Below are 23,453 nucleotides of genomic sequence, written 5' to 3' on the forward strand. Positions count from 1 at the left end.
TATGAAAGGGACAAGTGACAACCACCCGTTTTTAGCACGAAGCCACAAGGAAATCCGTACGGATTTCTCAGAAAGGTAAACTAATTCTAGTTGAAGGAAATTCGTCCTGGTCCGGGGATCGAACCCGGGACCAACGCGTTTCCGGGGCAGTCGCTCTACCAGCTGAGCTATACACTCACGATGCCAGCAGTTGTCAGTGTGAGGGCGAATCAGGCAACAACTTGAAGCACAAGGGAGAAATCGGGGGACCTCATGCTACAAACGGGTGGTTGTCAATTATCATTTTCACAACCGTTCTGCCACCTTGCGGGACTCCGCACAACTCCTTTGCAACAACGTAGAATGATCGAGAAACCAACAAGCTTGCGATAAAGGGAAACCATATATGTATACGGCACCACGTAGTCAAGTACACATAAAGTAAAATATATACTATATAGAAGCGCTCTTACGCGTATTTCACTTCTTGTTTCTTTTCCGTGGCAAATAAGGTGCACTTTTTCCCGGGGTTCATGTACGACCGCGCGGGACAGTGAAATGCATCCGCGAACGGCCGAAAGTTGCTGAGCGGGACGTTGCAATATTCCCGAGCCCTGTGGTCGGCCTGCGGCGCGCACAGCACGTGACAGTAGGTCATGAAGAAAACCTGGTCGCTGTCGTACTCTCCGAGCGCCTGCAGCCTGTAGTCGTAGTCCCGCATATCGTGCGGCACGGCGACTCTGTACGCCTCGTACGCCGTCTCCAGACCTGCGACGTGAACGAAGTAGTTGTAAGTCGGGAGGCGTCCGGTCGCGTTGCAGCGCAGTTTCTCCTTGTACTCGGTCGACTCCTCGCCGAACGGCGAGACCAGCAACTCTCCGTTCGCGTTCAACAACCTTCCCGTGGAGTCGTATATCTTGGACACTTCCTTTGCGTAGAGCGAACCCAGGCCTCCGTACGTTATGGCGTACATCCCTACGTCGTAGTAGGCAGGAGGGTTAAGCGCTGCCAACGCGACATGGACTTCGTTGAGGTGGTACTTGTAGGCGACCAGATCCGGACTTAGGGTCATTTGCTTCGAGTACACGTCCGCGTAGTGAGAGTCATTAACGAGTCTTCGCCGCGCAAGCGCGGTTTCAATCAAATTAGCCGTGAACGGTTTGTCCATGTCCGGGAACGGGGCGTACAGGGCTTCACTGGACTCTCTGTCGTAGAATTCATCGGCCGGCCAGAGTACCGTGTCAAGCGCGTGTACCTTCTTCAGCGCTAGACGTCTCGAATGTCTGTCGATCCACGGAGCGTGTTCTACATTCAAGGCCCACGTAGTGCGGATGTGCTTGAGGAATGAGTCCACAGATTCCCTTCTCCACGTGGGAAACTTCCGCTGGTGGTACTGCTGAACGCTTAGCAGTCCCAAAATCGAGTTCGTGTGTGACATACAATTGGTCTCGGTCAGCCAGGCCTTGTCCCCTGCATCGTATTCCCTATACGGCCTGACGATAACACCGAGGTAAGTCTCTATAACGAGCCAAGAGAACACTTCGGACAGGGCATCCAGACTCGTGTTATCGAATACGTTGCCGACATTCGTCATCGTACTGATGTCGTACACGATAACTGGATCGTTCTCGTCAAACGTCAGCTCGGGTGCGAAGTGAACGTTGATGAATTCAAGCCACATTCCTTTACGAAGCTCCCTCGTCAGGTCATCCAAATTGGAAACAACGCAGGCCACTTCATCCGGCGCTCTCCTGGCATGAGTTTCAGCGGTGATAGCACGCATGGCTGCGACGGTCTCGTTCCACTCATGCCAGTAAAGCGGCTTTTGGACTTCGAGCAGTTCAACATGGTGGTCCACTAGAGACATGAGGACCTCTTTGTCAAGCAGCGCGCTCCACGCGCCAATGACAGGTTCGATTATTAGGACCCGCTGGTTTTTACCGCGATGCGTCGTGGTGTGCACACTCAGTAGTCCCATACGCCAGTTGATTGCCAGGTCGAGCAGAAGATCTAGAGGGTGCCGGGTCACGACGTGGGCTTGCGATTGACTGCGTGGCCAAATCATGCCCATTGATGAAGCCCACGTCTTAAGCGCATCCAAGTTAGATTGGATGTCTTCGCTGGCTTGGATACAGGATAGAAAAAACTTTCTCGCTTTGCTCGGCGCTTGTCTGTTAAATCGAAGCTCCGCAAGGGAGATGTCTTGAGAAGTTGCGATCAGGTCGTCCATTCGCCGATGCTCTTTTTCTACCACCCAAGAGCCGCATACGAAATGATAAAAATCCTCACAGGGATCGACCGAATTGTTCCATGCCATCTTGATAGCAGTGGCGTGACGTAAGCAGTCGGTGTTGTTGCATGCCTTGATGTGCTTTTTTACCGACCTCGGCCTCGCGATAATCTTCCGAGCAGTGATATAGATGAGGATGCCGATAACCACGACGGCTATCGCGAACAGCGCAAGCGCCGATATTGGGCTGTGGTGTCTTCTTTCGTCTTGCAGGCTGCACGATGCCTCCTCTTCCTACGTTAGAGAGAAGAATAAATACGTCATTTTTTACGCGTAGTTTCGTGAGAAACCGTTTTGGAACTAAACGACACAGTGTAGGCATGCGTTCTGTGCAAACTAACCATAATATTCGGGGACGACTAAGAGCGTGCGGGCAAGCTGTTTGTCATGCCTGCATTTTCGAGGCGTGCACAATGCGAGGCCAAAACGGAAGGTACGAAGTAAAATTATAGTGTTTTGCACTATCACTTACAATACGTCAATGAAGTCCCAGTCACCTTGGGTCGGCTCTCAAGAGATATTGTGAGCACAACGTGCAGGAGTTTTGAAAGCCAGTTGATTAAGCTATCCAAAGCCGGCTACCCTCGTTCTGTCTTGATGTCTGTGGCTGATACTATCCTATAGGAGATTGAAGCGGGCACTCCTGCGAATGGTGCTAGAGCTAGTGAGCTCAGTGGCCCAAGGCCTGAAGTTGTGCTCTATGCGCACAGAATGAGCAATTACAAAAAAGTGGCCAGTAGGTACAGTCTACCCATCGTCTTTTCTGCTCCCAGCAGGCTCGCCCAATTGTGTCCCCGCATCATAAGCAGCCATTTGAAAGGCTGCCATGTAAAACATGCCAAGCCGTATGTGCGTTGCGCCACCGGGGTGGTATATAAAATGCCCCTGTCTTGCGGCAAGTGCTATGTAAGGTCGCTGTGTCAATGAGAGAATGAGGAAGCACGAGAATAATTTGAACAAGGATATGAACACGCACCTATTTGCGCATTGCAAAGCCTGCGCATGTGAGCCAAGGTTTCACGAGATCAAGATCCTGGGTAGGAGTAGAGATAGGACGGTACGAGAACTCTCAGAAGCGTTTAACAAGGAGAGTGGCAGTGATTGCGTTAGTCAAACGTCTGTTGTCTTGTTAGCCGCGGAACATGCGCTTTTCAATCGTATACTGTTGTGTAATCTGCTTAGCGCCCCCTGTAGCCTGCCGGATGTCACGTTTGCGCCTGCGAGTTTGGAACGCGTATATTCTGTGCGTCTTGAATTTTCTAATAAAGTTGCTAGTAGCGCCTGTGGTTTGTGGTTCTGTGTGTCCGTTTTGTCTTTTCGCGCTACGTGATGATTATCAGCAAGTACCAACTAGCCCAAGAACAAATCCTTCTGCATTAGTAAGAGTTAGGTCAAGAAAACTATAGGTATTTGTTTCCACCAAACCTGTGAAAGCGTATTCTTTAGTCCTATTTGCCCAACTCGGTCGGTTTGGAGTCGAGTTGCCAGTTATGGGGCATGCGAAATTTTATCGCCTTGCCAGAGAAATTAAGTCACGACTGTTTGGGAAGCCTTGCCATTAATTCCATATGCTTGTCATTTCAAGTGTCTCTCCTGTCATGCGTCGTTCGGCTTGCAGTCTATGTTACATACGGAGGCCCGATGAGAACGGTTTCAACGGTCAAGCTAAGGTAAGACGAATATTTTACTGTCACTCCAAACATTGCAGCTACGTTTACATTTCATTATTGGAGTCAGGATAGAATATAGGTATATTTGAAGGTAAGTACTACTGATTTCGCACATGGCTCTGTTCTGTTGTAAAATCTATAAGCTCCAGCCTTTGCGCGCATTGAACGCAATCGCGAACTGCAGTTGCGGAGAATATGTTGGGACATTTTCGTACAGCTATAATTTGGAAGCAATGAAGAAAATTTATCCTCCAACAACTTTACTGGTTGTTAGTAAACCTAAAGGCCTTGTCGGAGAGCGGAGTTTTATTAGTCGCGTTCGTCTACTGGTATGCGTGAACAAATGCGAGCTGTCGCTGTTCCCTTTCACATTAAGATGCGTGTGTAGTTTCACCTTTGAATATGTGTCCGGTGCTTCGCGTTGGGGACACACGCCTTGAATGAGTCGGTGTTGACGAGAAGGCTCGGGCAACTCGCGCGTGCTTTTTTGAGGCGCGACTGTGGCTGGTAGGCGTTCCTGGGACGACTGCCCGTTGGCGAACTTCTGGTGGGCTAACTGCGAAGACGGGGAACCGGTCCCCTGGGAAACGGCGCTACCACTTGTGTCCGGTTCTTGACGCTCGGGAGTTGCTCCTCTACGTTGCCGACGTTGGGAGGTCACGAACGACGCGGGAAGAGCATTCCCGGGCGCGGCTTGGACGGGTAAGGCTTCTCGCAGCAGGTCCTTGTCTTCGAGGTTTTGCCCGGATGACTGTCGAACAACCGACTCCTGGGAGCACGTTTTTGGTTTGAGTGAGTCATCTTTAGAGAGGACTTGACGTTGTGGCTGTTCGTCGGGCAAGCGCTGTTGGTGTAATGCTGGGATGCCTCTCTCTTGACTCTGTGGCTTCTGCTCCGTGGCGACGTCCTTCTCCGGTAAACTCTCTTGATAGCCGCCAGGAGAACTTCTAGGAGAGTGCTGCATACTTCGATGTTTATCCTCTTCCAGCTCTGGAAGGAACAAGACGAGAACTTCGTAGGCAGTTTCGCGAAGCTGGATCACGATCACGGAAAATCTTCTTCTTCTTCTAAAACTGTCGCACGCATCAACAGCAGGGAAGAGGAAGAAGTATTTATGGACATCCTTGTATAGAGAGAGTGAGCATTTATTTAAAGGCAGAGAGGTCGGCCTGAGCTAGTGCGCTCTAGCCTGCTACTCTGCACAGGGGAAAAGGAACAGGGAAAAAAAGGAGTAATGATGGGTGATGATGGGGAGAGAAAAGAGGTATGCGTATATGCAATAACAACGTAACATAGTGGTTTCGCTAGAGTCTGGTGTCCAGTCCTATGCTCTTAAGAAAATCTATAGCATCCCTGACAGCAGTTGGTGACTTTGTCTGGTCGCACATAGCTGACAAAATACCAGTCTCACTTAGTGTTGCCACACCGATTCCTGCCAACGTTAGGTCAACGCAAAACCCTGTACACGCAAAACCCTTCTCCTTCCTTCCTGTACACGCTTCATATAAGCAGCAGGCATTTATACGATCACCGTAAGGCCCACCTAAATGTTTCGTATGCCATTCCAATAATTACATATGTTCCCTTACGGAATCCATATAGAGTCGATATATTTTCCATATATTTGACATATATTTCTGTAAGAATCTTGTGGAAGCATCGAATTGTTGGAATGCCATAGGGAACGTTTCAGTACGGAAATGCCCCTTGGGGGTGAAAATTATTCAGTGTACTTTTATATCACGAACATCTGAACGAATTGTATTAAAGGAAAGGATATATAACAAAACCTGCCAAATGTCAACCTAGCCTGGCCTGCGCAGCGGAAGCAATACGGACTTCAGCAAAGTGGAGTCAAGATAAACGCAGTTTCAGAGGCTTAATGAACTTCATGCATGCTGCATTTGCATTTCCACATATTTATAAGTGTATCTTGTTATTCATTATGCCGGATGGTAGTCATCCTCTATGTCTATAAAATATTTTGTGCAATGGTTAATAATAAAGTTATTGATGAACGAAAAGATATTAGGCGTATTTTTTTTTTTAAAGTAAGCGAAGTGCTGTATTAGTTAATAATTTCCCAGTTGGTTTGTAGTATAAAGCGGCACAATTCTGAAGTTTATGGTAAAGATCACCTCGAAAACTATATTCCTGGGTGAAGTTCGCGGACGGGAGAGCTGCAATGATCATAACGTGTTGTCTCGCCGTGTACTACAGGGAATAAAGATTGTCTCATGTTTAATTGATGCAAACCTATCATGCACGCGAATACAAGCACGTGGACAAGAACTAAAGAGCAGAAAAAAGAAAAACAATTGACTTTATGCAAAAGCATATGGGCTCCTCTCAGGCGCGCTTCATATTGCTATTTGTGTATGGTCCTTGGTGAAGCAGCAAGAACATTTAATGCATGACACAGCAGAAATTCGTTCAGCGGTGATGCCACACTTGCAAAGTGTGTTTTCTGTAACGCCGGGAAGAACCCTGCGCTACCTCATTCCGAGCTGTCAGCGAACAAATCGACAAAGGTAACTAAACTATATTTCAAACTTCTGGGAAAGCAGCGCCAAAGGACAAGTGAAGAGAAGATACAAACAACGGCACTATGGTTTTGTCTTGTCTTTCACGCTGTTTCCTCAACGTTTGAACCTAAATAAGCAGGGTTTTAAAGTAAATTTTAAGGTCGCTTGTGGGTTGAGGGATATATACCCGTAAACACATAAACGTATCACACAAGAGTAGCCAGAAGGGCGTATTCAGAATATAGTATTAACAAAGAAAAAAAAGTTCAAATAGATCTCCATGTTTGATAGTCCACGAAAATGACCTCCCACTACAGCAACGCGTTGTACGATATGACACGATGAGAAACTGAAAAATCTTTTCCTCGCGTTTCATAGTGTAATCTGAAAGCATCAGTTGCCATTAAAAAACGAACACTTCTGAGCCGGGTTCATGGGTGAGCCGATCGGGCACCTGTACGTTTCAGCGAATGGGCGAAAGTTCCTTAGAGAGGTGTCGCAGATCTCCGCGTTTCCATGCCCTCTAGCCGAGCACATCACGTGACAATAAGTCATGAAGAATAGCTGGTCTCCGGTGTACTGATTGAGGGCACGCAACTTGACGTCGGCTGCTCCGATGGCTTGTTCGGAGACCGCTTCCTTGTACGCGGCAAAAGCGATTTCCAGTGCTGGGAGAGACGGAAAGAGATCGACAGCTTTGCCGTTGCGACCGGTCGTCTTTGCAGCGCCGTTCCACTCGCAGTCACTCTTTCCTTTGTATTCTGACGTCCTGTTCATGGCCCCCCACCAGAGAGTGTCGCTTCCGTACTCGTACTCCCCGTTAACACCGCGAGGGTCAAAAGATCTGGACACTTCTCTGGCCAGGTACGAGCCCAACCCTCCGTAGTCGATGGAGGCAATGGCTTGCATGTAGTACAGCGGAGGCTCGAGAGCATTCATTGCGACAAGGACAGAATTAACCGGGTAGACGTACCGAGCGGGTCCATACGTTGCGGACGTGGCTCTGCTATAAACGTCTCCGTAGCGTTCATGGCTGACTAGGTTGGCGTAAAAATTAGCGACAGTCACGAGCTTAGCCATGAAGGAGCTGCCGTTCATCGCTGGGAAGATGCCGTAAATATCCTCTCGGCCCTTGACAGTGAAGAAGTCTGATTGTGGAAGAACGCTCATTTCGATATTGGCGACCTTTCTCGCGTAGTCTTCTTTCGTGTCGTTGGTCATCCACGTCACCTCCCTGATCTTGTTAGCGGCTGTTCGCTTTATACGATCGGGCAAACTCTCAACCTTCTGGCGTATTTCTTTGGAGGCGTAGCGCTGCACTACGTGATCGACTATGCTCTGCAGGCCGAAGTAAAGGTTAGCGTATTCCAAACAAGCGTACCTCTTAATAGTTACGTCGCTACGCTTAAACTGAAGTTCTGGCTTGTCGTAAAGGACCCACAAATGGGTTTGAATAAATACCCACGCAAGCCCAATCGCAAGTTTATCCTCCCCGTATGATCGGAACAGCTTCTCTAGGTTTTCGAGAATCTTATAATGTTCTACTGCAATCAAGCTATCTTGAGTCCAGGTGTACCGATTTCGAAAGTACTTGTTCAGAAGCCGAAGCCACAGCCCTTGTTGAACCGAAGGCGTTCGATGCCCTATATTGCCAATGGGAAACCAGTCCTGTACGGGCTTTTCGTGGATTAAATCCAACTTAGCTTGAATGATAGCATCTTCTAGTTGCCAGAGCTCGGTATAGTTCACGTTAGAAGGTGTGACGTTGAGGACCTTGAAGTGCTCCTCCACGTGGTTCCGGTAGCCACTGAGCGATTTTTCCTGGCTCTCTTCCCAAGTGATGCCCAGGAAGCCCCTGGTGATGAACAAGGTGTGAGAGGCCCCGCGCCTAGAAACGACCTGAACTTGGAAAAGGAAATTGAGGTTCCACTTGATCGCCATCTTCAGCATCACGCTCAAAGGGTGGTCGCTTCCGTGAGACTCCTCAGGCCATACGAGTCCCAGCTCCCTCTTCAGCGAGATGAGTCCGCGAACATTTTCGTCTCGTTTTAGCTTCGAGTCCATGCAGCTATGGAAGAAAGCCGAAGCCTTGGTCGACTGCCAGCCGTCCCGGTCCAGCTGGCGAAGCGCTATGTCCACCGTTCTGGAGTGAATCTCTTCCAGCAGGTCGTCTCGCGAGTGCGTCCTGGACCAGCGGCCGCACACGAAGTCGTAGAAGCTTCGGCACGGGTGCACAGAATCGTCCACGCTGGTCGACAGCTCGGCGGCGTGTCTGACGCAGTCCGCCGTGTCGCAGTACATTACGACTGCACCTCGCTTGCTGTGTTGCTGGGCGATTGCGATCACGCCGATGACGATGACAACCTGGATGAGGATAACGCCGATGATCTTCCGTTGCTTGGGCAGCTCGAACACCAGCTGCTGCACGTGTTGGATGGAAGCGGATCCCTGGAATGTAAAAAGTGAACGTTTACGCTCTATTGCTGGCCGCCAGAACTTGGCTATACGGAAGATGGCTGCATAATCAATAATTAATTGCAGGCGTTTACCGACCCAAAGCCACGATATGATTATAAGGGACGCCGTAGTGGAGGGCTCCAGAAATTTCGACCACCGGGTGTTCTTGAACGTGCACCTAAATCTAAGTACACGGGACTCAAGCATTTTCGCGTCCACCGAAAATGCAGCCGCCGAGGCTGGGATTCGATCCCGTGACCTTCGAGTCAGCAGTCGAGCACCATAATTACTAGGCCACCGCGGCGGGTGAGACGGCGGCCTGGGATTGTACAGCCTAACCACACTTGTGTAGAGCCGCCAGTATGCCGCTTCGGCCGCCATTCTTTGCAAAAATACGCATAGATGAATGCCATAATGATATAAACATAATCATACCGCATGATAGGTCCTTGAGCTATAATTCAAGCATGAACGGAAGCTTGTCGCTAACTCGAGGTAGCAGCTACGGACTTCGCCAACGTCCAGAGCCACGCGCTCGACCGCTTTATACAAGTGTGATTCAGCTTATACTGTTCCTCAGTAGGGTAAATACTTGTCTCGCTTGGTGTAGGATAGCTCAAATTTCGGAAAACAAGTGCTCAGACGATGTACACAGAAGAGGCCGCGATGCGATGCGCGTGCCGTTCTTTTCTGCAGTGTAGTTCGTGTAAGCGCTGGTTTCCCAGAACTTGAGCTGTAGTTTTCGGGCTTTACCAGCAATGGTACAGTGAAGCATTAGCGCTGTTTTCAGGAGGAGACCATCGCAGTAAAAAAAAAAAATTAACCTCTCATAGTCATTTCACTGTAATCATAAAGTGGAGCATTGGGTCACAGAATACGCTTCCAAAATGCTTTCAGTGTTTACAAACATGCCCTGGACGGCTTCCATATTTGTCCACCGACGTATCTCACAAGCATTGACGGGAAATGAAAGCCTTGGGAAGTAGGTCGCAGACTATCAACAATTTTCTTTGTGTGTTTAGCCAAATATTTCAAACAAATATTCATCTAAGCTATACACAAGGCTATAAGAGGTACTCCTGGATTTTATGCGTCCTCCTTTTATCCAAAAATGTAAAAAGAGACTTTCCTTACTCTGAGACAACTTCAAAAAAAAAAAAAAAGATGGCTGATCCCTAATCGGTATAACACGAAAGTGAAACGTGCCGTCACAGAAGTAGTTGATTGTTTATAGCGCATTGGTACATCAGAGATTGTAGAATGTCTACTGTTGTTTGGCAGATATATCACCGCTTGATGTGAACGCCCTCACGTTGACGCCTAGTGGAAATCTCCGGACCGATGACTAACGCCCGCGATCATGATTTAACATATACGTGGACACCACATATGGTGAATCCCGCGCAAATATGACATCAACAAGCCCGTAATAAACACTGATACTCGATATGCACTCCTTGAAAGCGTCGTGAAACGCGAAGAGAACGCAACGTATTTGTGCGACGTATTTCCGTGACGGAAATACGTCATGAAAGTCTTGGTGGACCCCGGCATAAAACACTTTCGTGTTAAAACACGGTTTCCGCTTCGGTGTTAAAGAGTGGTAAATGAAGTGACCGAAAGTTTTTTCGGGTAGAACGCTTGCTGCTACCGTCGCTATCGCGAAAATTGTGTAGATCTCACTGTTATATATGAAACAGCAGAAAACATTTAACCATATCAGTTTACACAACGCGTTGACAGTAGCAACGTTCTTTCACTTGTTTCTATGTTCTTTCAAAGGGTATGCATTGCGGCGTTCTCAACTTACCATGGAACCTTGGAACCCTGCGGGCGATGGTGGCGCCATACCGCTGGTGGTGTCGGCGGCAGCCAGCTTGTCGGAAGCTGCGAGGAACAAGGCACGACGTATTTCATGTCTATTAGGGATTCTCGATTAAGTTTTATGTTATGCTTCGCGGTAGCTTAGCGTATAAGGTGTCGTGCTTCTAAGCCCGAGAACGCGCGGTTCAATTCCCGGCCCCGGCAGCCCCATTTCGATGGGGTGGAAATGTGAAAACACCCATATACAGAGTCGTCCATATCTAAGGTGAACACATCATTAGTACTCAAGACCTCATGGAAGCTGATGTTTAATACATAATCTGGAAAATTATATTGTGCTTACAGACACCACGATTCGATGCCATATAACGGACATTACACTCGTGAAGTAGAATAAAGAATTGGCGCATTGGCGTTTCCAGGGGAGGGGGGGTTTAAACCCCGAACCCCCGAATACGGCTCCCCTAGCCCCCCCTGTCCAGGAAGGGTTAAACCACCCTCCCGAAAATTTTCAATTTCGCGTGTCTATATATACACCAACTCATTCAAACACACGCACGAACCTGCATAAAGCGTGGTTTACACTGTTGACATTCACCCGTCACGGTGGTGTGGTGGTTGTGGTGCTCGATTGCTGACCCGAAGGCCGCGGGATCGAATCCTGGCCGCGGCGGCCGCATTTTCGGTAGATGCGGAAATGCTTGAGGCCCGTGTACTTAGATTTAGGTGCACGTTAAAGAGCCCCAGGTGGTCAAATTTCCGGAGCCCTCCACTACGGCGTCCCTCGTAATCATATCGTTGTTTTTGGGACATAAAACTCCAACGATTATTATTCCCCCTCCCCTCCCATCCCGAAAAAGATTTAGGGCTACGGCCCTGGAATAAACGTTCTAGCTTTACCGCCTTGTATACTAATTAGGCGTCCACCCTATAGACGTGATCGAACCTGTACATAGATTTTAGGTGCTCGTTAAAGAACTCCATGTGATCGAAATTAATCCGGAGTCCCCCACTATAGCCTGCTTCATCATAGAATTCTGGGCGTATAGCCACCTTCAGATAGCGAATGTGACTACGTGGATTCCTGTTCGGCGCTTACTTTGTTCGTAGTAGTTCTAAAGGTGGTTGTTCGGCTGGATCGGTTCTGATGGCGTTGCTTAAAGGATGCGGGCAGGATGCTTGTTCTCGTTCACCTATTAACTGGCAGGATGCGATTCAACGTATCTTCTTCTCTTGCTTCTATTCCTCAAGTAAGAGCGTTTACCCACTATGGTGGTCAAGATGCATGAAGGTCAGGAAGCAGCCGATTGCAAATGTCATTTAACCTTGAATATAATAACTTTATTAAAATTTGTGTAATTCGAATACATTGTGAACTATTACGTGGCAGAGCCACCACAGTGTGATTAATAAACACGCTGTAGTAGTGAACGTTCTTGAACAGGGGATGTCACTCGATCCAACGTTTTGACAATGGTCTTGTCTTCTTCAAGGTAGTAACTGCCTCCGTTAGCACATGTATAATATAATATCTGGGGTTTAACGTCCCAAAACCAGGATATGATTATGAGAGACGTCGTAGTGGAGGGCTCCGGAAATTACGTTAGCGCATGTACGTGTAGGTTTCGTGCACTCTCCCTCAACCACTAAGGTGGAGGAGGAGAGGGCTTGCCCTCTCCACTTCCGCTATAGTGCGAAGTGTATAATGACGTCACGCTAATATTATCAGAACATCGGATGCAGGTTCTCTTTTTATCCATGCACAGATGCCAAAAAACGTTCCAGCGGCGTCGTTACCACAATGAAGAATTATAACAGCTGCCTTGGCGTCTTTAAGGCCGCCATATTGGAGTGCCAGTACGTTAAAAACTGCGTCCGTGAAGTCACGTGCACGCTATCATGATGTGGGTTTTAAGTGGCAGGCCCTAGGGCGCAGCCCCTGAGACGTCAATGTTTACGTTCTCAACTTATCTCCTTAATCGAAAGCTCTTTAATCAAAGTGCCCACGGGGGAGCGTGGTCAAGTCAACACCGCTTCGAGATTATAGTGAAAGGAGAATGGAACACCGTGCGGAAAGAAAAGAAAAGTTAAGTCTGAGGCGGAAATGGAATGTGGGCCCCGCTCGCTTCCATTGTTTCTATACGAAGCCGCACTAATGGTTCCGGCCAGGCTCTCAGCACAGCGATGGAGGCAAGTACTAAGAGAATAAGAACGAAACAAAATTCAGCAACGTAATTTCTTTGTACAGGCATCTCTGCAGGGCTTGCCGGCTGTGTTTTGATTTCTCCACAGGAGTGGCGCGTCGCTTATATGCTAATCGAGCCCCGCTCCCTGAATAACAACGGTGGCAAATGGTTTCCAGGAAGGCGTAAGCTGGAGGGTCTTTGGAAAGAAAGATTGACGACGCTAGAGACGTGAAATGAGTTTTAAAGAGAGCCGCTTTTGCGATTTTCTGCGTACCATCTTGGGGTGGAAACTTGAGTCGTCGATTTTCACTGCGGGTTTTGATTCGGCGCGCTCAATTAGAAACGGATGACCCGCTTCAGCAATGCGAGGACCCATAGAGAATTCGTACCGGTAGAAATCATTTCGATCGCTAGGTCGACGATCTGACTGAACGATAGAACGCACTCAAGCGTGATCTAGGCTTTTGTAGCTTGTAGGGAGGAGGAGGGTCTAACTTTGAGATGGTGACTGTTGGTAATGTTGACTGCACAGATGCTTACGATTAGTGATAAGAATTACGTAGCAATATTATTTATCCGCGTCTGAGTAAGCTCTCTAACCACACATTCCTTTTTTTAAAGAAGACGCATTCACGTTCACGCATATGCCGCTTTGCTTTTGCGTTTACCCTGCCGCAACTGATTTCCTGAGGCATAACGACACAACAATAACGTAGGTTTATGTCAGTTATGGCTGCGAGCTGTTACGTTGCAGAAAGAAGGAAGGTACCAAGGTTACAGATGTTATATACAAGTGATACGAAAGCACATTAACAAGGTGGCTGCCAGGAACTGGTCCCAACTCATGATGGTGACAATCATGATGATGATTACGGTGATGATATACTACAAGAATGGCTCACGCCCACCCCTGTGTCCAAGTCTGACTTCCCAAATCGTCTTCGATTTCTTCGCTATCGACTTCAAGTTAAAGTACATACATCACGTCGACTGTGCGAACTCCTAAACTAAAGGAACCCTACTGAGTACAGTTTTGTTCAATATTTATTAACACTTTCTCGTCCCTCCAGAGCAAAACAACAGCAACAGCTACATTAGTTAACGCGCAAACTTACATGTGTCCGGGAAAATCCATGACTTATGGAATGCTGATACTTTTCTGTCTTGTGGGGTGCTGTAAAGCTGCGCTTTAAATCGGAGCTTTATTTCCGGCCTTCCACACCACAGCTTGTTTCCTTTTCTACATAACTGATGTCTAAACAGTATACTCAGATTGTGGTTAAATGAAGCTCGTACTCAAGCTCAAGCTTGAAGATGACCTCTTCACTACTGTATGCATCTTCCTTAACTGTTTCTGAAGGAAATTAACCTTGAGGTTTCAACAGCACGTCTTTGCCCCGGAAAGAGGCCAGGAAAGACAGTCTTATAACGGTACCGGTCACGACCGACCGCATTACCGCTGCCCGCAACGTGATCGCTTCCACGCCTGCCATCTGTTGTACGCGCGGTGGCATATGCTAAGGAACTACTCAGCGTGCTCTTGCGTTTCAGCGAGGAACGTCCGGCCTTCTCATAAGACTGCGCTACCGCCCCGGAAGGTTCAAATTACACGGGCAACGCAACGCGAGCTCATCCGTTGTTCCCGTGTGGGGCGGCAACGTCGGACGTGCTCTCATTTCTTCAGCTCCCGGTGTACGTGTGTGTGTACGTGTGTATATGCAGCACACAGCCCGCATACACACATGCGCGATATACACGGGGAACAGTTCTTACCTATGTAGTCAAGAGTGGTCGCACGCGGAGAGCTTTTCAATTAGCGAGCCGCCGCGTGCAGATCCGTGCCACGCGGGACAACGCGCGCTCGCAAGCTGCGCTGTCTGTGCTCACGCTTCAACCACGGAGCGGCACGCTACCGCGTTCTCTACGCGGGGTCATAAACAAACCAAGTCGCCGGGAAGAGAACACTGGAGAACAGAGCCAATTATCGCTTAGAGCTGCGTACGAGGTCTTAAAGAAGTCGAGGAGGAGCTTGCCTCTCGATTCGGATTCTCAGGGAGGGCTGACGTTCCTGCAGTAATGATGCTCCTCCGAAAAAAAAAAGAAAAAGTAAAAAAAATAGGTGAAGAAACAGATACTGGCATTTATTGATTTATCTATTCATTCCTGACAATACATGAAATCCCATGATTGATGTGGCTCTGTAACTAAAGGTGAAGGACCACGCCAGACTATGCAATCCTAGCGCCGTAGTAACGCAATAACAACAATAATTATTGGGGTTTAACGTCCCAGTGCCACGATATAGTTATGAGGGACGCCGTATTGGAGGGCTCCGGAAATTTCGCCCACCTTGTGTCCTTTAACGTGAACCTAAATCTAAGTACACGGGGATCTAGCATTTAGCTTCCATCCGAATGCTGCCGCCGCGGCGCGGACTCGATCCCGCGACGTTCGCAGTCGAGCACCATAACCACTAGACCACCGTGGCGGGTCGCAAGAACAGCAGCCAGTGATACCAAGCCAAGGTGGGAGCCGACAGATGTATATACACCTATCCTCAGCCAGAGATACATTGTAACAGAAGAAAAATACAACATAGGGTGAAAGGCACGCAGCAATGTGCATACTATATCAGCTCAAACGCTACGATTTATAAATACAGATGATGAAGTAGATATTTGCAGAACTTGTGAAATTGAATATCGTAGTTGCAGCGCGACAGCAGCAGGAAGGAACAACAGAGACAGGAAAGGGACGTAAAAAATGGATATGGTAGCCACATGGCTGTGAATTGCAAGGAATGCAAATGCAATCCTCTATTCCACGAGACAAGGTTTTTGAAGAAAGCGGAAACGAAGAAATAAAGAGAGATATAGAAGCGTTTTTTATCAGGAAAGCCGCGGATCGATGCATCAGCACACCATTCCTTCACCTATCTGATATAGAGTATTCATTTCTCAGTTGATAATGCTATGCATAATTACACACGTGTTATTGCCCATGCGCACCGATCCTGCACTTTCTATAAAAGCGGCCGAAGTACCTTCAATAAATTCCCTTGAAGGACAGCGCTCTTTCCTGTCTCTGTTGTTCTTTCCTGCTGTTGTCGCACTGCACCTACGATATTCAGCCTGAACCAACTCGTCCAAATCAAGCTCCTGTGGTGAAATTATGAGCTATGAAACTGTTTGAAGGGAAACCAAGGCGAAGCAATAAATAAGTTCGGAGTGATAGTCTTTAAGAGAGACTGATATACCGATCAGATAAGACAGTGTGATAGGCTGAAGTATAGGTGCGGAAAGCTGCCTGCCTCCAATCCTGGAGGCAGTGTGAAGCCACGTTAGGTGCAGGAAGCTCTCGGAGGAGGAATGAATTAATGGAGAAGAAGAAGAAGGTTTTCGTCTTCGAGTCATCTTAGGCGAATGCATGAGGCACCGAATGTCCTTTTTCTTCAATAACAACCATTCGGTTTCATGGCTTATCCTCGATAGCGGTTTCGTACCATTGGAAAACAGGCATGACTATAACCGTCATGATCATCAATATTTCAGTGTCACGTACTTGCGAGCAGCGCACGCGCCAAGCAGTTGCTGAAGAAGTTCAAGTGGCACGAATTTGATCGAGCGCCAAAATTTCTTATCAAATTTGTAATGTTTCTATTCTGTAACCTCCCTTCTAAAGTACTATAACATTTTATAAAACCATTCAATTCTTGGCCAATCCGCCACGGTGGGTGTGAGTCACGGTTGAAGGTGAACAAGAACAAGAACAATAACAAGAACAAAAACCAAGCCTGGTCGTTTTGGTTTTCCCTCCGTCCGAAGCCGCCTTCGCTCTTTTCTCCCGTTACACTCCTGACCTGGCCAGACTTTTAGCGGCACGCCACCGGTCACGTCGTCGACATGACCGAGCTAAGTCCCTCGGAAAAAGTGAAGCCCAATAAACACAAGAGCTCGAAGAAGCAACACCGACAGAGAGCCGACAGCCACGTCACAATGTAAGTACAGGAAGGATACTCACCAGAGTTTCCGGATGCCGCCGCTGAGGTAACAAGCAAATAACCACAGCAAAGCCCCCCCCCCCCCCCCTGACAGCTCACAGTGTCCCTTATGCGTTCGCCTAAGACAAATTGAAGGCGAAAACCATGTTCTTCTATTTAAGGCGAAAGCCTTAGATACCTCATCAATCGCGAAAATTGATCGGCGTCCCGCGTCAGCGTCCCCCGTCGGCGGCGTTAACACGAGTGATGAAAAAAATCATCGCGTGATGAAGTCTCCATATGACGTCATCATGACGTCCCAGATCGCCAGCCAGAATTTGTGCCGTCCTGATGACGTCACTGTGACGCCACACAACGTGACATCGCGTGGTGACGTCATCACATGGCATCATTGCTTGGTCAAACGTGGACCGATCCCGGAGGCAGTGCAAAACAAAGTGAGGTGCGCAAAGCTTACAGTGCCTCCGATCCTGGAGGCGTTGCAAAACCACATTAGCAGCAGAAAGCTTTCGGAAGAGGGCGCGGTAGGTTCAATTATACATCGACTTAGAAGAAAAAGATGATGGCTTTCGCCTTCGAGTTGACTGAGGCGATGCATAAGGGAACCTGTGAGACTTCTCTCTTCTCAGTCAATGAGCAGAAGTGGCAACTCAGGCACGAACCCATATGTGTAGCTTTCTGTGTATCTTCCCGTGCCCCCCGCCGAAAACTTTCTGCACTTATCCTGGCTTTGCACTGCCTCCACGATCGGATACATTGCAATCTTTTTGCACCTCACCTGGTTTTTTTGTACTGCCTCCGTGATCTGCCCACCTTCGGCCAAGCGAGGATGTCATGCGATGACGTCATCATGCAACGTAATAGTGACGTCATGATGGCGTGACAAGCTTTGGTGATCTGTGACGTCCTGATAATACATGGTGACGTCATTACATGATGTGATTTTTTTGCATCACTCGTGTTGACGCTGACGCCGCGGGACGCCGACGGTCAATGTTCGCGTTTGATGAGACATCTAAGGCTTTTGCCTTTAAAAAGCGGCGCAGCTTATGCGAGGAAGCCGAAAAGAAGCAGTAGTTCAATAATTTTTCGCATTCTTGATAATATATTTAATTATAACAAAAATTTTGCTCAAATACGAAGCGAAGGTGAAAGAATAACTTTGGTTATTTCGTACAGTAAAGATATGGGCAGCTATGAACGAATGCACATACTTACTTTTCAAAATGTCCTCCAAGGTAGCCTCAACTTCGTTCATTGCGCGTTTTCTACTGCATGAATCACGGTAATTGTTGACTCCCCCAACGCACGTTGTACTCAAGTCATTGACAAAGATGCTATTATGCGTTGTGCTAATATTAGCGAGAGCGACGAGCGGTACGATGACTTTGGAAGAAAAGCTCTCATAAGCCTCAAAAAACGCGACAAGCGACTTGGGGATAAAGAAGCCCAAATCCGCTAATGAGCAGAAGTGGCAACTCAGGCATGAACCCATATGTGATCTTTAGCTTTCTGCGTATACGCGCCAGCGTTCCTCAATGTCCACGGTGTAAGAAAAATAATTATTTTTCTTACACCGTGCTCAATGTCTAAGGGTGTCCGAGTAGTTAGCCACCATAATTTTGAACCTCAGTCCATTGCGAATCGGATAGTGCTGGAGATTAATCGAAGTGAACCCCTTTCGCTTATTTAACAGCCTTGCACGTATTCAACAGCCTGTAGGGCATGTGGTGCGGATTAAACCGTAACTGTCCAAATCACTTTCGTTTGTTGTATTTCGTGCGTGTTGGTGAGTGTAGTATCTTCTTGACTCGATAGCCCACTTGCTGGAACACGTGTTTGTTGCAACGTGCAGTACAACGGAAAACCACCAAGGCACTCACGCGGCGCGGCCTTCAAAGCTATCTGAGGAAACTAATCAGTGACATCAGAGAGCCCGACACTTACACGCGCGTCCTATCTGACATACGTCAATCCAAGAAGACAGTGACGTCATAGCGCCACCAGCACGTGTTCTATTTCAGGGGAAATGTCACAACAGTGAGCGCGTTTTGATCAGTAGAGCGCACTGATGCGCTTAAGTTGCGCACCGGGACTATGCTTCTTTGGGAGATAGGCATATGTCTCGTCTCTCCTGAATCCGATGAAGATGAGAATGATGCGAATAAAGTTGACGTGATCCCTTATGCGTTCACCTGCGACTCGAAAGCGAAAGCCACCTTCCTCTTATCATGAGAGCTTAGCTCCGACTTATGAAGGCAGGACAAGATAGAAGGGGGACACACACAGGCGCTAACTTTCAACAAATTATTTATTTCAACCCGGATCACACACATTTATACATTGAATGACTAATACTCAGGCATGCGCAGGTACAGCTGCATCGAGAAAAAAATAGTTCTGTGTCAAAGATAGTGACGGCGTACTAACGCAATCCCGACCAAGCATATGAATAGTTGGTGATTCAATGGTTAATCCAGTAGTTTCATCACAGTGCCTACTCACAGTGAAACGCTCATCAAAAAGCAAAGAGCAACCACATGTGCTAAAATGTGTGGCTAACCAGCCATCGCTGGTTAGCCACACATTGCTTGTGTGTGCCCCCATCGTCTTGTCCTGTCTTAATAAGTCTGCTATGACTTAAGACAGGGCATATTCTATGTCCTGCACATAGGACATATCCTATGTCAGATATATCCTAACAGTCTGCGATAATGCTTACGATATGTCGTACCAACAAGGCCAGAAGTGGTCTCGCTGAGATCTTTCTTTCCTCAGTCGATTCTCCAGGACTGGCCGGCCTTTGACAAAGCGACGATGTGACGCTGACGTCATAGTGACGTCGTAGATTTTGGCGATCTTTGACGTCATAATGATTTTTTGCATCACGTCGTGTTCACGCTGGCGGTCACTTTTCGCGTTTGATGAGGCACATAAGGCTTTCGCCTGAATATGCATAAGCATCTAAAAAAGGCCCGAAGACGAAGTCGCTAGCGCACGGTAATAAAACACCGACTTGCTCGTGTTACTCTCGATCAGTTCTTTACGATCAGTGTTTGTATGTTGTGATAATAGGCTGTGAAGAAAACAGCACAGCTTATCCTTTCGGACAGAAAACGGGCGATATAGTTGCTCGCCACACGGTTCCACTAGTCCTACTCATTAAAAAAAATTATTTGCTCTCAGGTGGCGCCCGTCGCGGATAAGAAGCACGACGGAGAATCCGGACTGACTGATGCATCGAAGTCTTCAAAAAGAAAGTCTATTGTACACGACGCCGAGACGATGCAGACGAGAAAAATTGTGAGCACATTGACGTCATATTGAAACCCAAGCCTGCTTGCACGCAAGACTGGTCGAATTTTCGTACACTGTTTCGCCTAGTCCAGGGGTCTCAAACATGCGGCACGCGGGCAAGCCAACGACGATATGAAGCGCCACAATTGGAAACTCATGGCGGGTGGCCTGGCGGCGGTCGTGCTCGTGGCTGCTGTGGCGGGGTTCTTCGTTCTCCTCAAGCGGAAATCCACGGCGGAGCAGAAGGTGGCCGTATGCGAACTCGAGGGCTGCTTCCTGCACGGTTTGACCGTCAGCAGGGCCATCGACCAAAGCGTAGACTCGTGCGTCGACGTCTACAAATACACGTGAGGCAAGCGACAGGACGCCCAGGAGTCGGTCATAGCCTCCAAGATGGCTGAAGGCGTGCAAAGGTGCGTACCTCTACTTAAACCATTCGTACACACTTTAGTAGTTCCGTACGTATAACTGGCGACGTAAAGTCGGGCAGAATGTCCGATTTGGCTTGTTAGTTCAACACAGTGGAGGGAACAGCACAGATGCCGAAGAAGACGAAGAGAGGCACACAGTAGACAAACGCAGCTCGTCTACTGTGTTCTCTATTGTGTACTGCTTCTACGCAGTTTGTACTGTGTACTGCTTACTGTGCTCAGTACTGTGTACCCTACTGAAACGTTCCGTATGCGATTCCAATAATTCCATATGTTTCCATGCGGAATCCATATGTTTTCCGTATATTTTCCATACATTTCCGTAAGATTCTTACGGAAACATACGGAATTATTGGAATGGCATACGGAACGTTTCAGTAGGGTACTGTGTCTACGCAGCTGGTCTCCAACAGCCGTGGTCGATTCTCTACAACAAGGCCTTTGCATACAAGGTGGCAAGAGACCGCGCCTGTAAATAACTTTCGGAACTTTTTTTCGAGATGCGAAATCCCTCAAGTAGTCGAGCTACGAGCCGGGGACATCAGTAAACACTTCTAGAAAAATTCAGTGGGTTCCTGGAGGCAACCGTACTCTAACCCTGTCCTTCACGCGCACTATATAGTGCCTACGTCATATGCACTATAGTGCATGGGCCGCTCTTTGGAAATCTCAAAGCTGCAATGGGCTCTTAGCAGGAAGCACTCCAATTCTCCCGTTGGACCCAGACCGCCTGGCTCCACTAACTAAATAGTTAATTCATTTCTTTCTTTAACTAGTGCTGTGATAGATGTATAAAGCCATCTCAAGATGTCTGCCGCGCTACAGAAAGCGTAATTATGAAGGCAGCGAGAAAATATTCCATTTTCTTTATTTTTTAACAGCGAAGGTGTTCTTGATCGAGCCTTTCATATCCGGTATTCGTGGTATACGCTTGTGGGCGTCATAAACGGGAATGCGCCACAGACATTGGGTAAACCCCACTACTCACCACTGGTCCACTCAAAATGAAGGCAACCGTTAGCCCAACAAACAGGTGTGTGCCGTAGAAATCTGTGCTGCCTATCAGCAAACTATCATCATCATAAACGCGTATGTGCCACAGAAATTTGGTAAATCCCGCTGCACACAACTTCCACTAAAAAGGAAGAAGGCAACAGTTAGCCCAACAAATTGTGTGCGCGTTACCATAGTCACACCACTGTCACGTGATACTTTCTGGTTATAAAAGGTGGTGGCTATACACCAATTTCACAAGGAGGCTGCCATTTTTAAAGCTCGCCACCGCCGCAGCGCCGTCTAGCGTCTGCGATGTTTCGCCGCCCTTCCGGTGTGTGGGGTTCCGCGGCGGTGTATGCAGCATATACGCTCGGTTCACAAGGTATCGCTGTTCTTCGCGGTACACGGGCAAAACAGAGCAACGCTTCGCGAGTGTAAAGGCGCTGGTAAATAATCGCTAAGCTGTCAGCTTCAAAATGGCTGAAACAGCAAGCAGCTGTGGCCCACGCGACGTACCCGCAGCAGTGCCGACGATGAGTAGAATGCCAATGCAGTTCTTAAGCAGCATGTGTAAACTGCAATTGCTTTGTATGTTTTGTTATAGCTGACCTCGGTGTGGTTCTTGGAATATGTGCTATAAGAGAGCGTTAAATTTAGGACAACTCTCGAAGTAATCGGAGAAACGTAAATGGAGACGAGCGAATACGTAGGCCATTGTCCGGCTGCGCGCTAGGTGCGCGCATTAATGTTTAAGATGACTCTCGGGTTTCCGAGCCGTGATTATGCAAGTTAAACGTAACTATAATCCCTAACAGACCATTTGGTTCCGCTTAGCACGTCGCAATACAATGTTCATGGAACGACAGGAGCACAAACACCGATGCCTGTGTTCATTCGTGTCGCCGTCGTAGTTAAAAGCCTGTGGCCTCTGATCGTTGCACAGGATAAGAAACAGATGTACGACGGGTGAGCTCAAAATTCGGCGTAGAAACAACACGATGATAAAATGAAAATAAGCCTGTTGCACATCTGGAAGCATGACATGGCGTAAGTTCGCTTCGGCGCGAGCCGCCGCCACTAGCGATACGCCGAAAGGGCGCGCGCTTTTGGTAACATTATTGTCAGTTTGTTTTCTGGCGAGTATTTGAGAAGCATTACGACAAGCGCACGTGTCCAAGTAACGACCTGGCTTTAACGAACCTGGGCCGATTATTCACGATACCCAGGTTGTCGCGCGAAAAAAAAAACAAAAAAAAACGTGCGGTTGTCATAACGCTACCTTAGTTATCGTCACAAAATTGTCAAGTCGGGAAAGCACATGCTCTCGACGAAACGTTCGAGACGCGTACCTGCGCCAAAGCACACACGTCATGCAGACCTTTCTGTCATGTAGATTGGAAAGTGCTAATACGATAATCTCGAAATTGCACGCACAAAGATGGAACATTTTCTAGCCACAGGCATTGTAAATCATGTGCTGTAGCATAGAAATCAGAGAGGTTGATGTTATGAGAGAACAACTCTTGGCCAAACATTTTGTGTATTAATCGTCAGCCTTGACATTGGTTCTCTTTGGTGCAGATGATAAAGTGTACCAGCACCCAAGCACCATCACAAGCTGGTTTGATGACTTGAAAATGTGGCCATAAGTGAAGACACCACATATAATATACTATTTGCGGGAGAAGGCGTGCGACCTGAGAGAAGCGAAGTCATTTAAAAGCATTGTGCACTTCGCATGCCTTGGCTGCCAGTCCTTCAGGCTTCCGTTGCTGTTGCCGCAGCCAAACACAGCGCA

General features: G+C 47.9%; 2 protein-coding genes across 2 annotated transcripts; both read right to left on the reverse strand.

The window, feature by feature from the left end:
• Window positions 1-390: 390 nt before the first annotated feature.
• On the reverse strand, window positions 391-1,846 carry LOC119397608 (endothelin-converting enzyme 1). The gene has a single exon (XM_037665032.2). It carries the CDS (start codon window positions 1,844-1,846, stop codon window positions 449-451), a length of 1,398 nt encoding a protein of 465 aa, XP_037520960.1. The 3' UTR covers window positions 391-448.
• A 5,011-nt stretch (window positions 1,847-6,857) lies between these two features.
• LOC119397609 (neprilysin-1) lies at window positions 6,858-18,189 on the reverse strand. Its single transcript, XM_037665033.1, has 3 exons — window positions 18,150-18,189; window positions 10,732-10,808; window positions 6,858-8,912 (listed from the first exon to the last, which is right to left on the reverse strand). The coding sequence occupies exons 1-3, from the start codon at window positions 18,187-18,189 to the stop codon at window positions 6,858-6,860; spliced, it is 2,172 nt and encodes a 723-aa protein (XP_037520961.1).
• Between the last annotated feature and the right edge of the window lie 5,264 nt (window positions 18,190-23,453).

This window comes from Rhipicephalus sanguineus, chromosome 6 (assembly GCF_013339695.2).
Source record: "Rhipicephalus sanguineus isolate Rsan-2018 chromosome 6, BIME_Rsan_1.4, whole genome shotgun sequence".
In the NCBI taxonomy this organism is placed as follows: domain Eukaryota; kingdom Metazoa; phylum Arthropoda; class Arachnida; order Ixodida; family Ixodidae; genus Rhipicephalus; species Rhipicephalus sanguineus.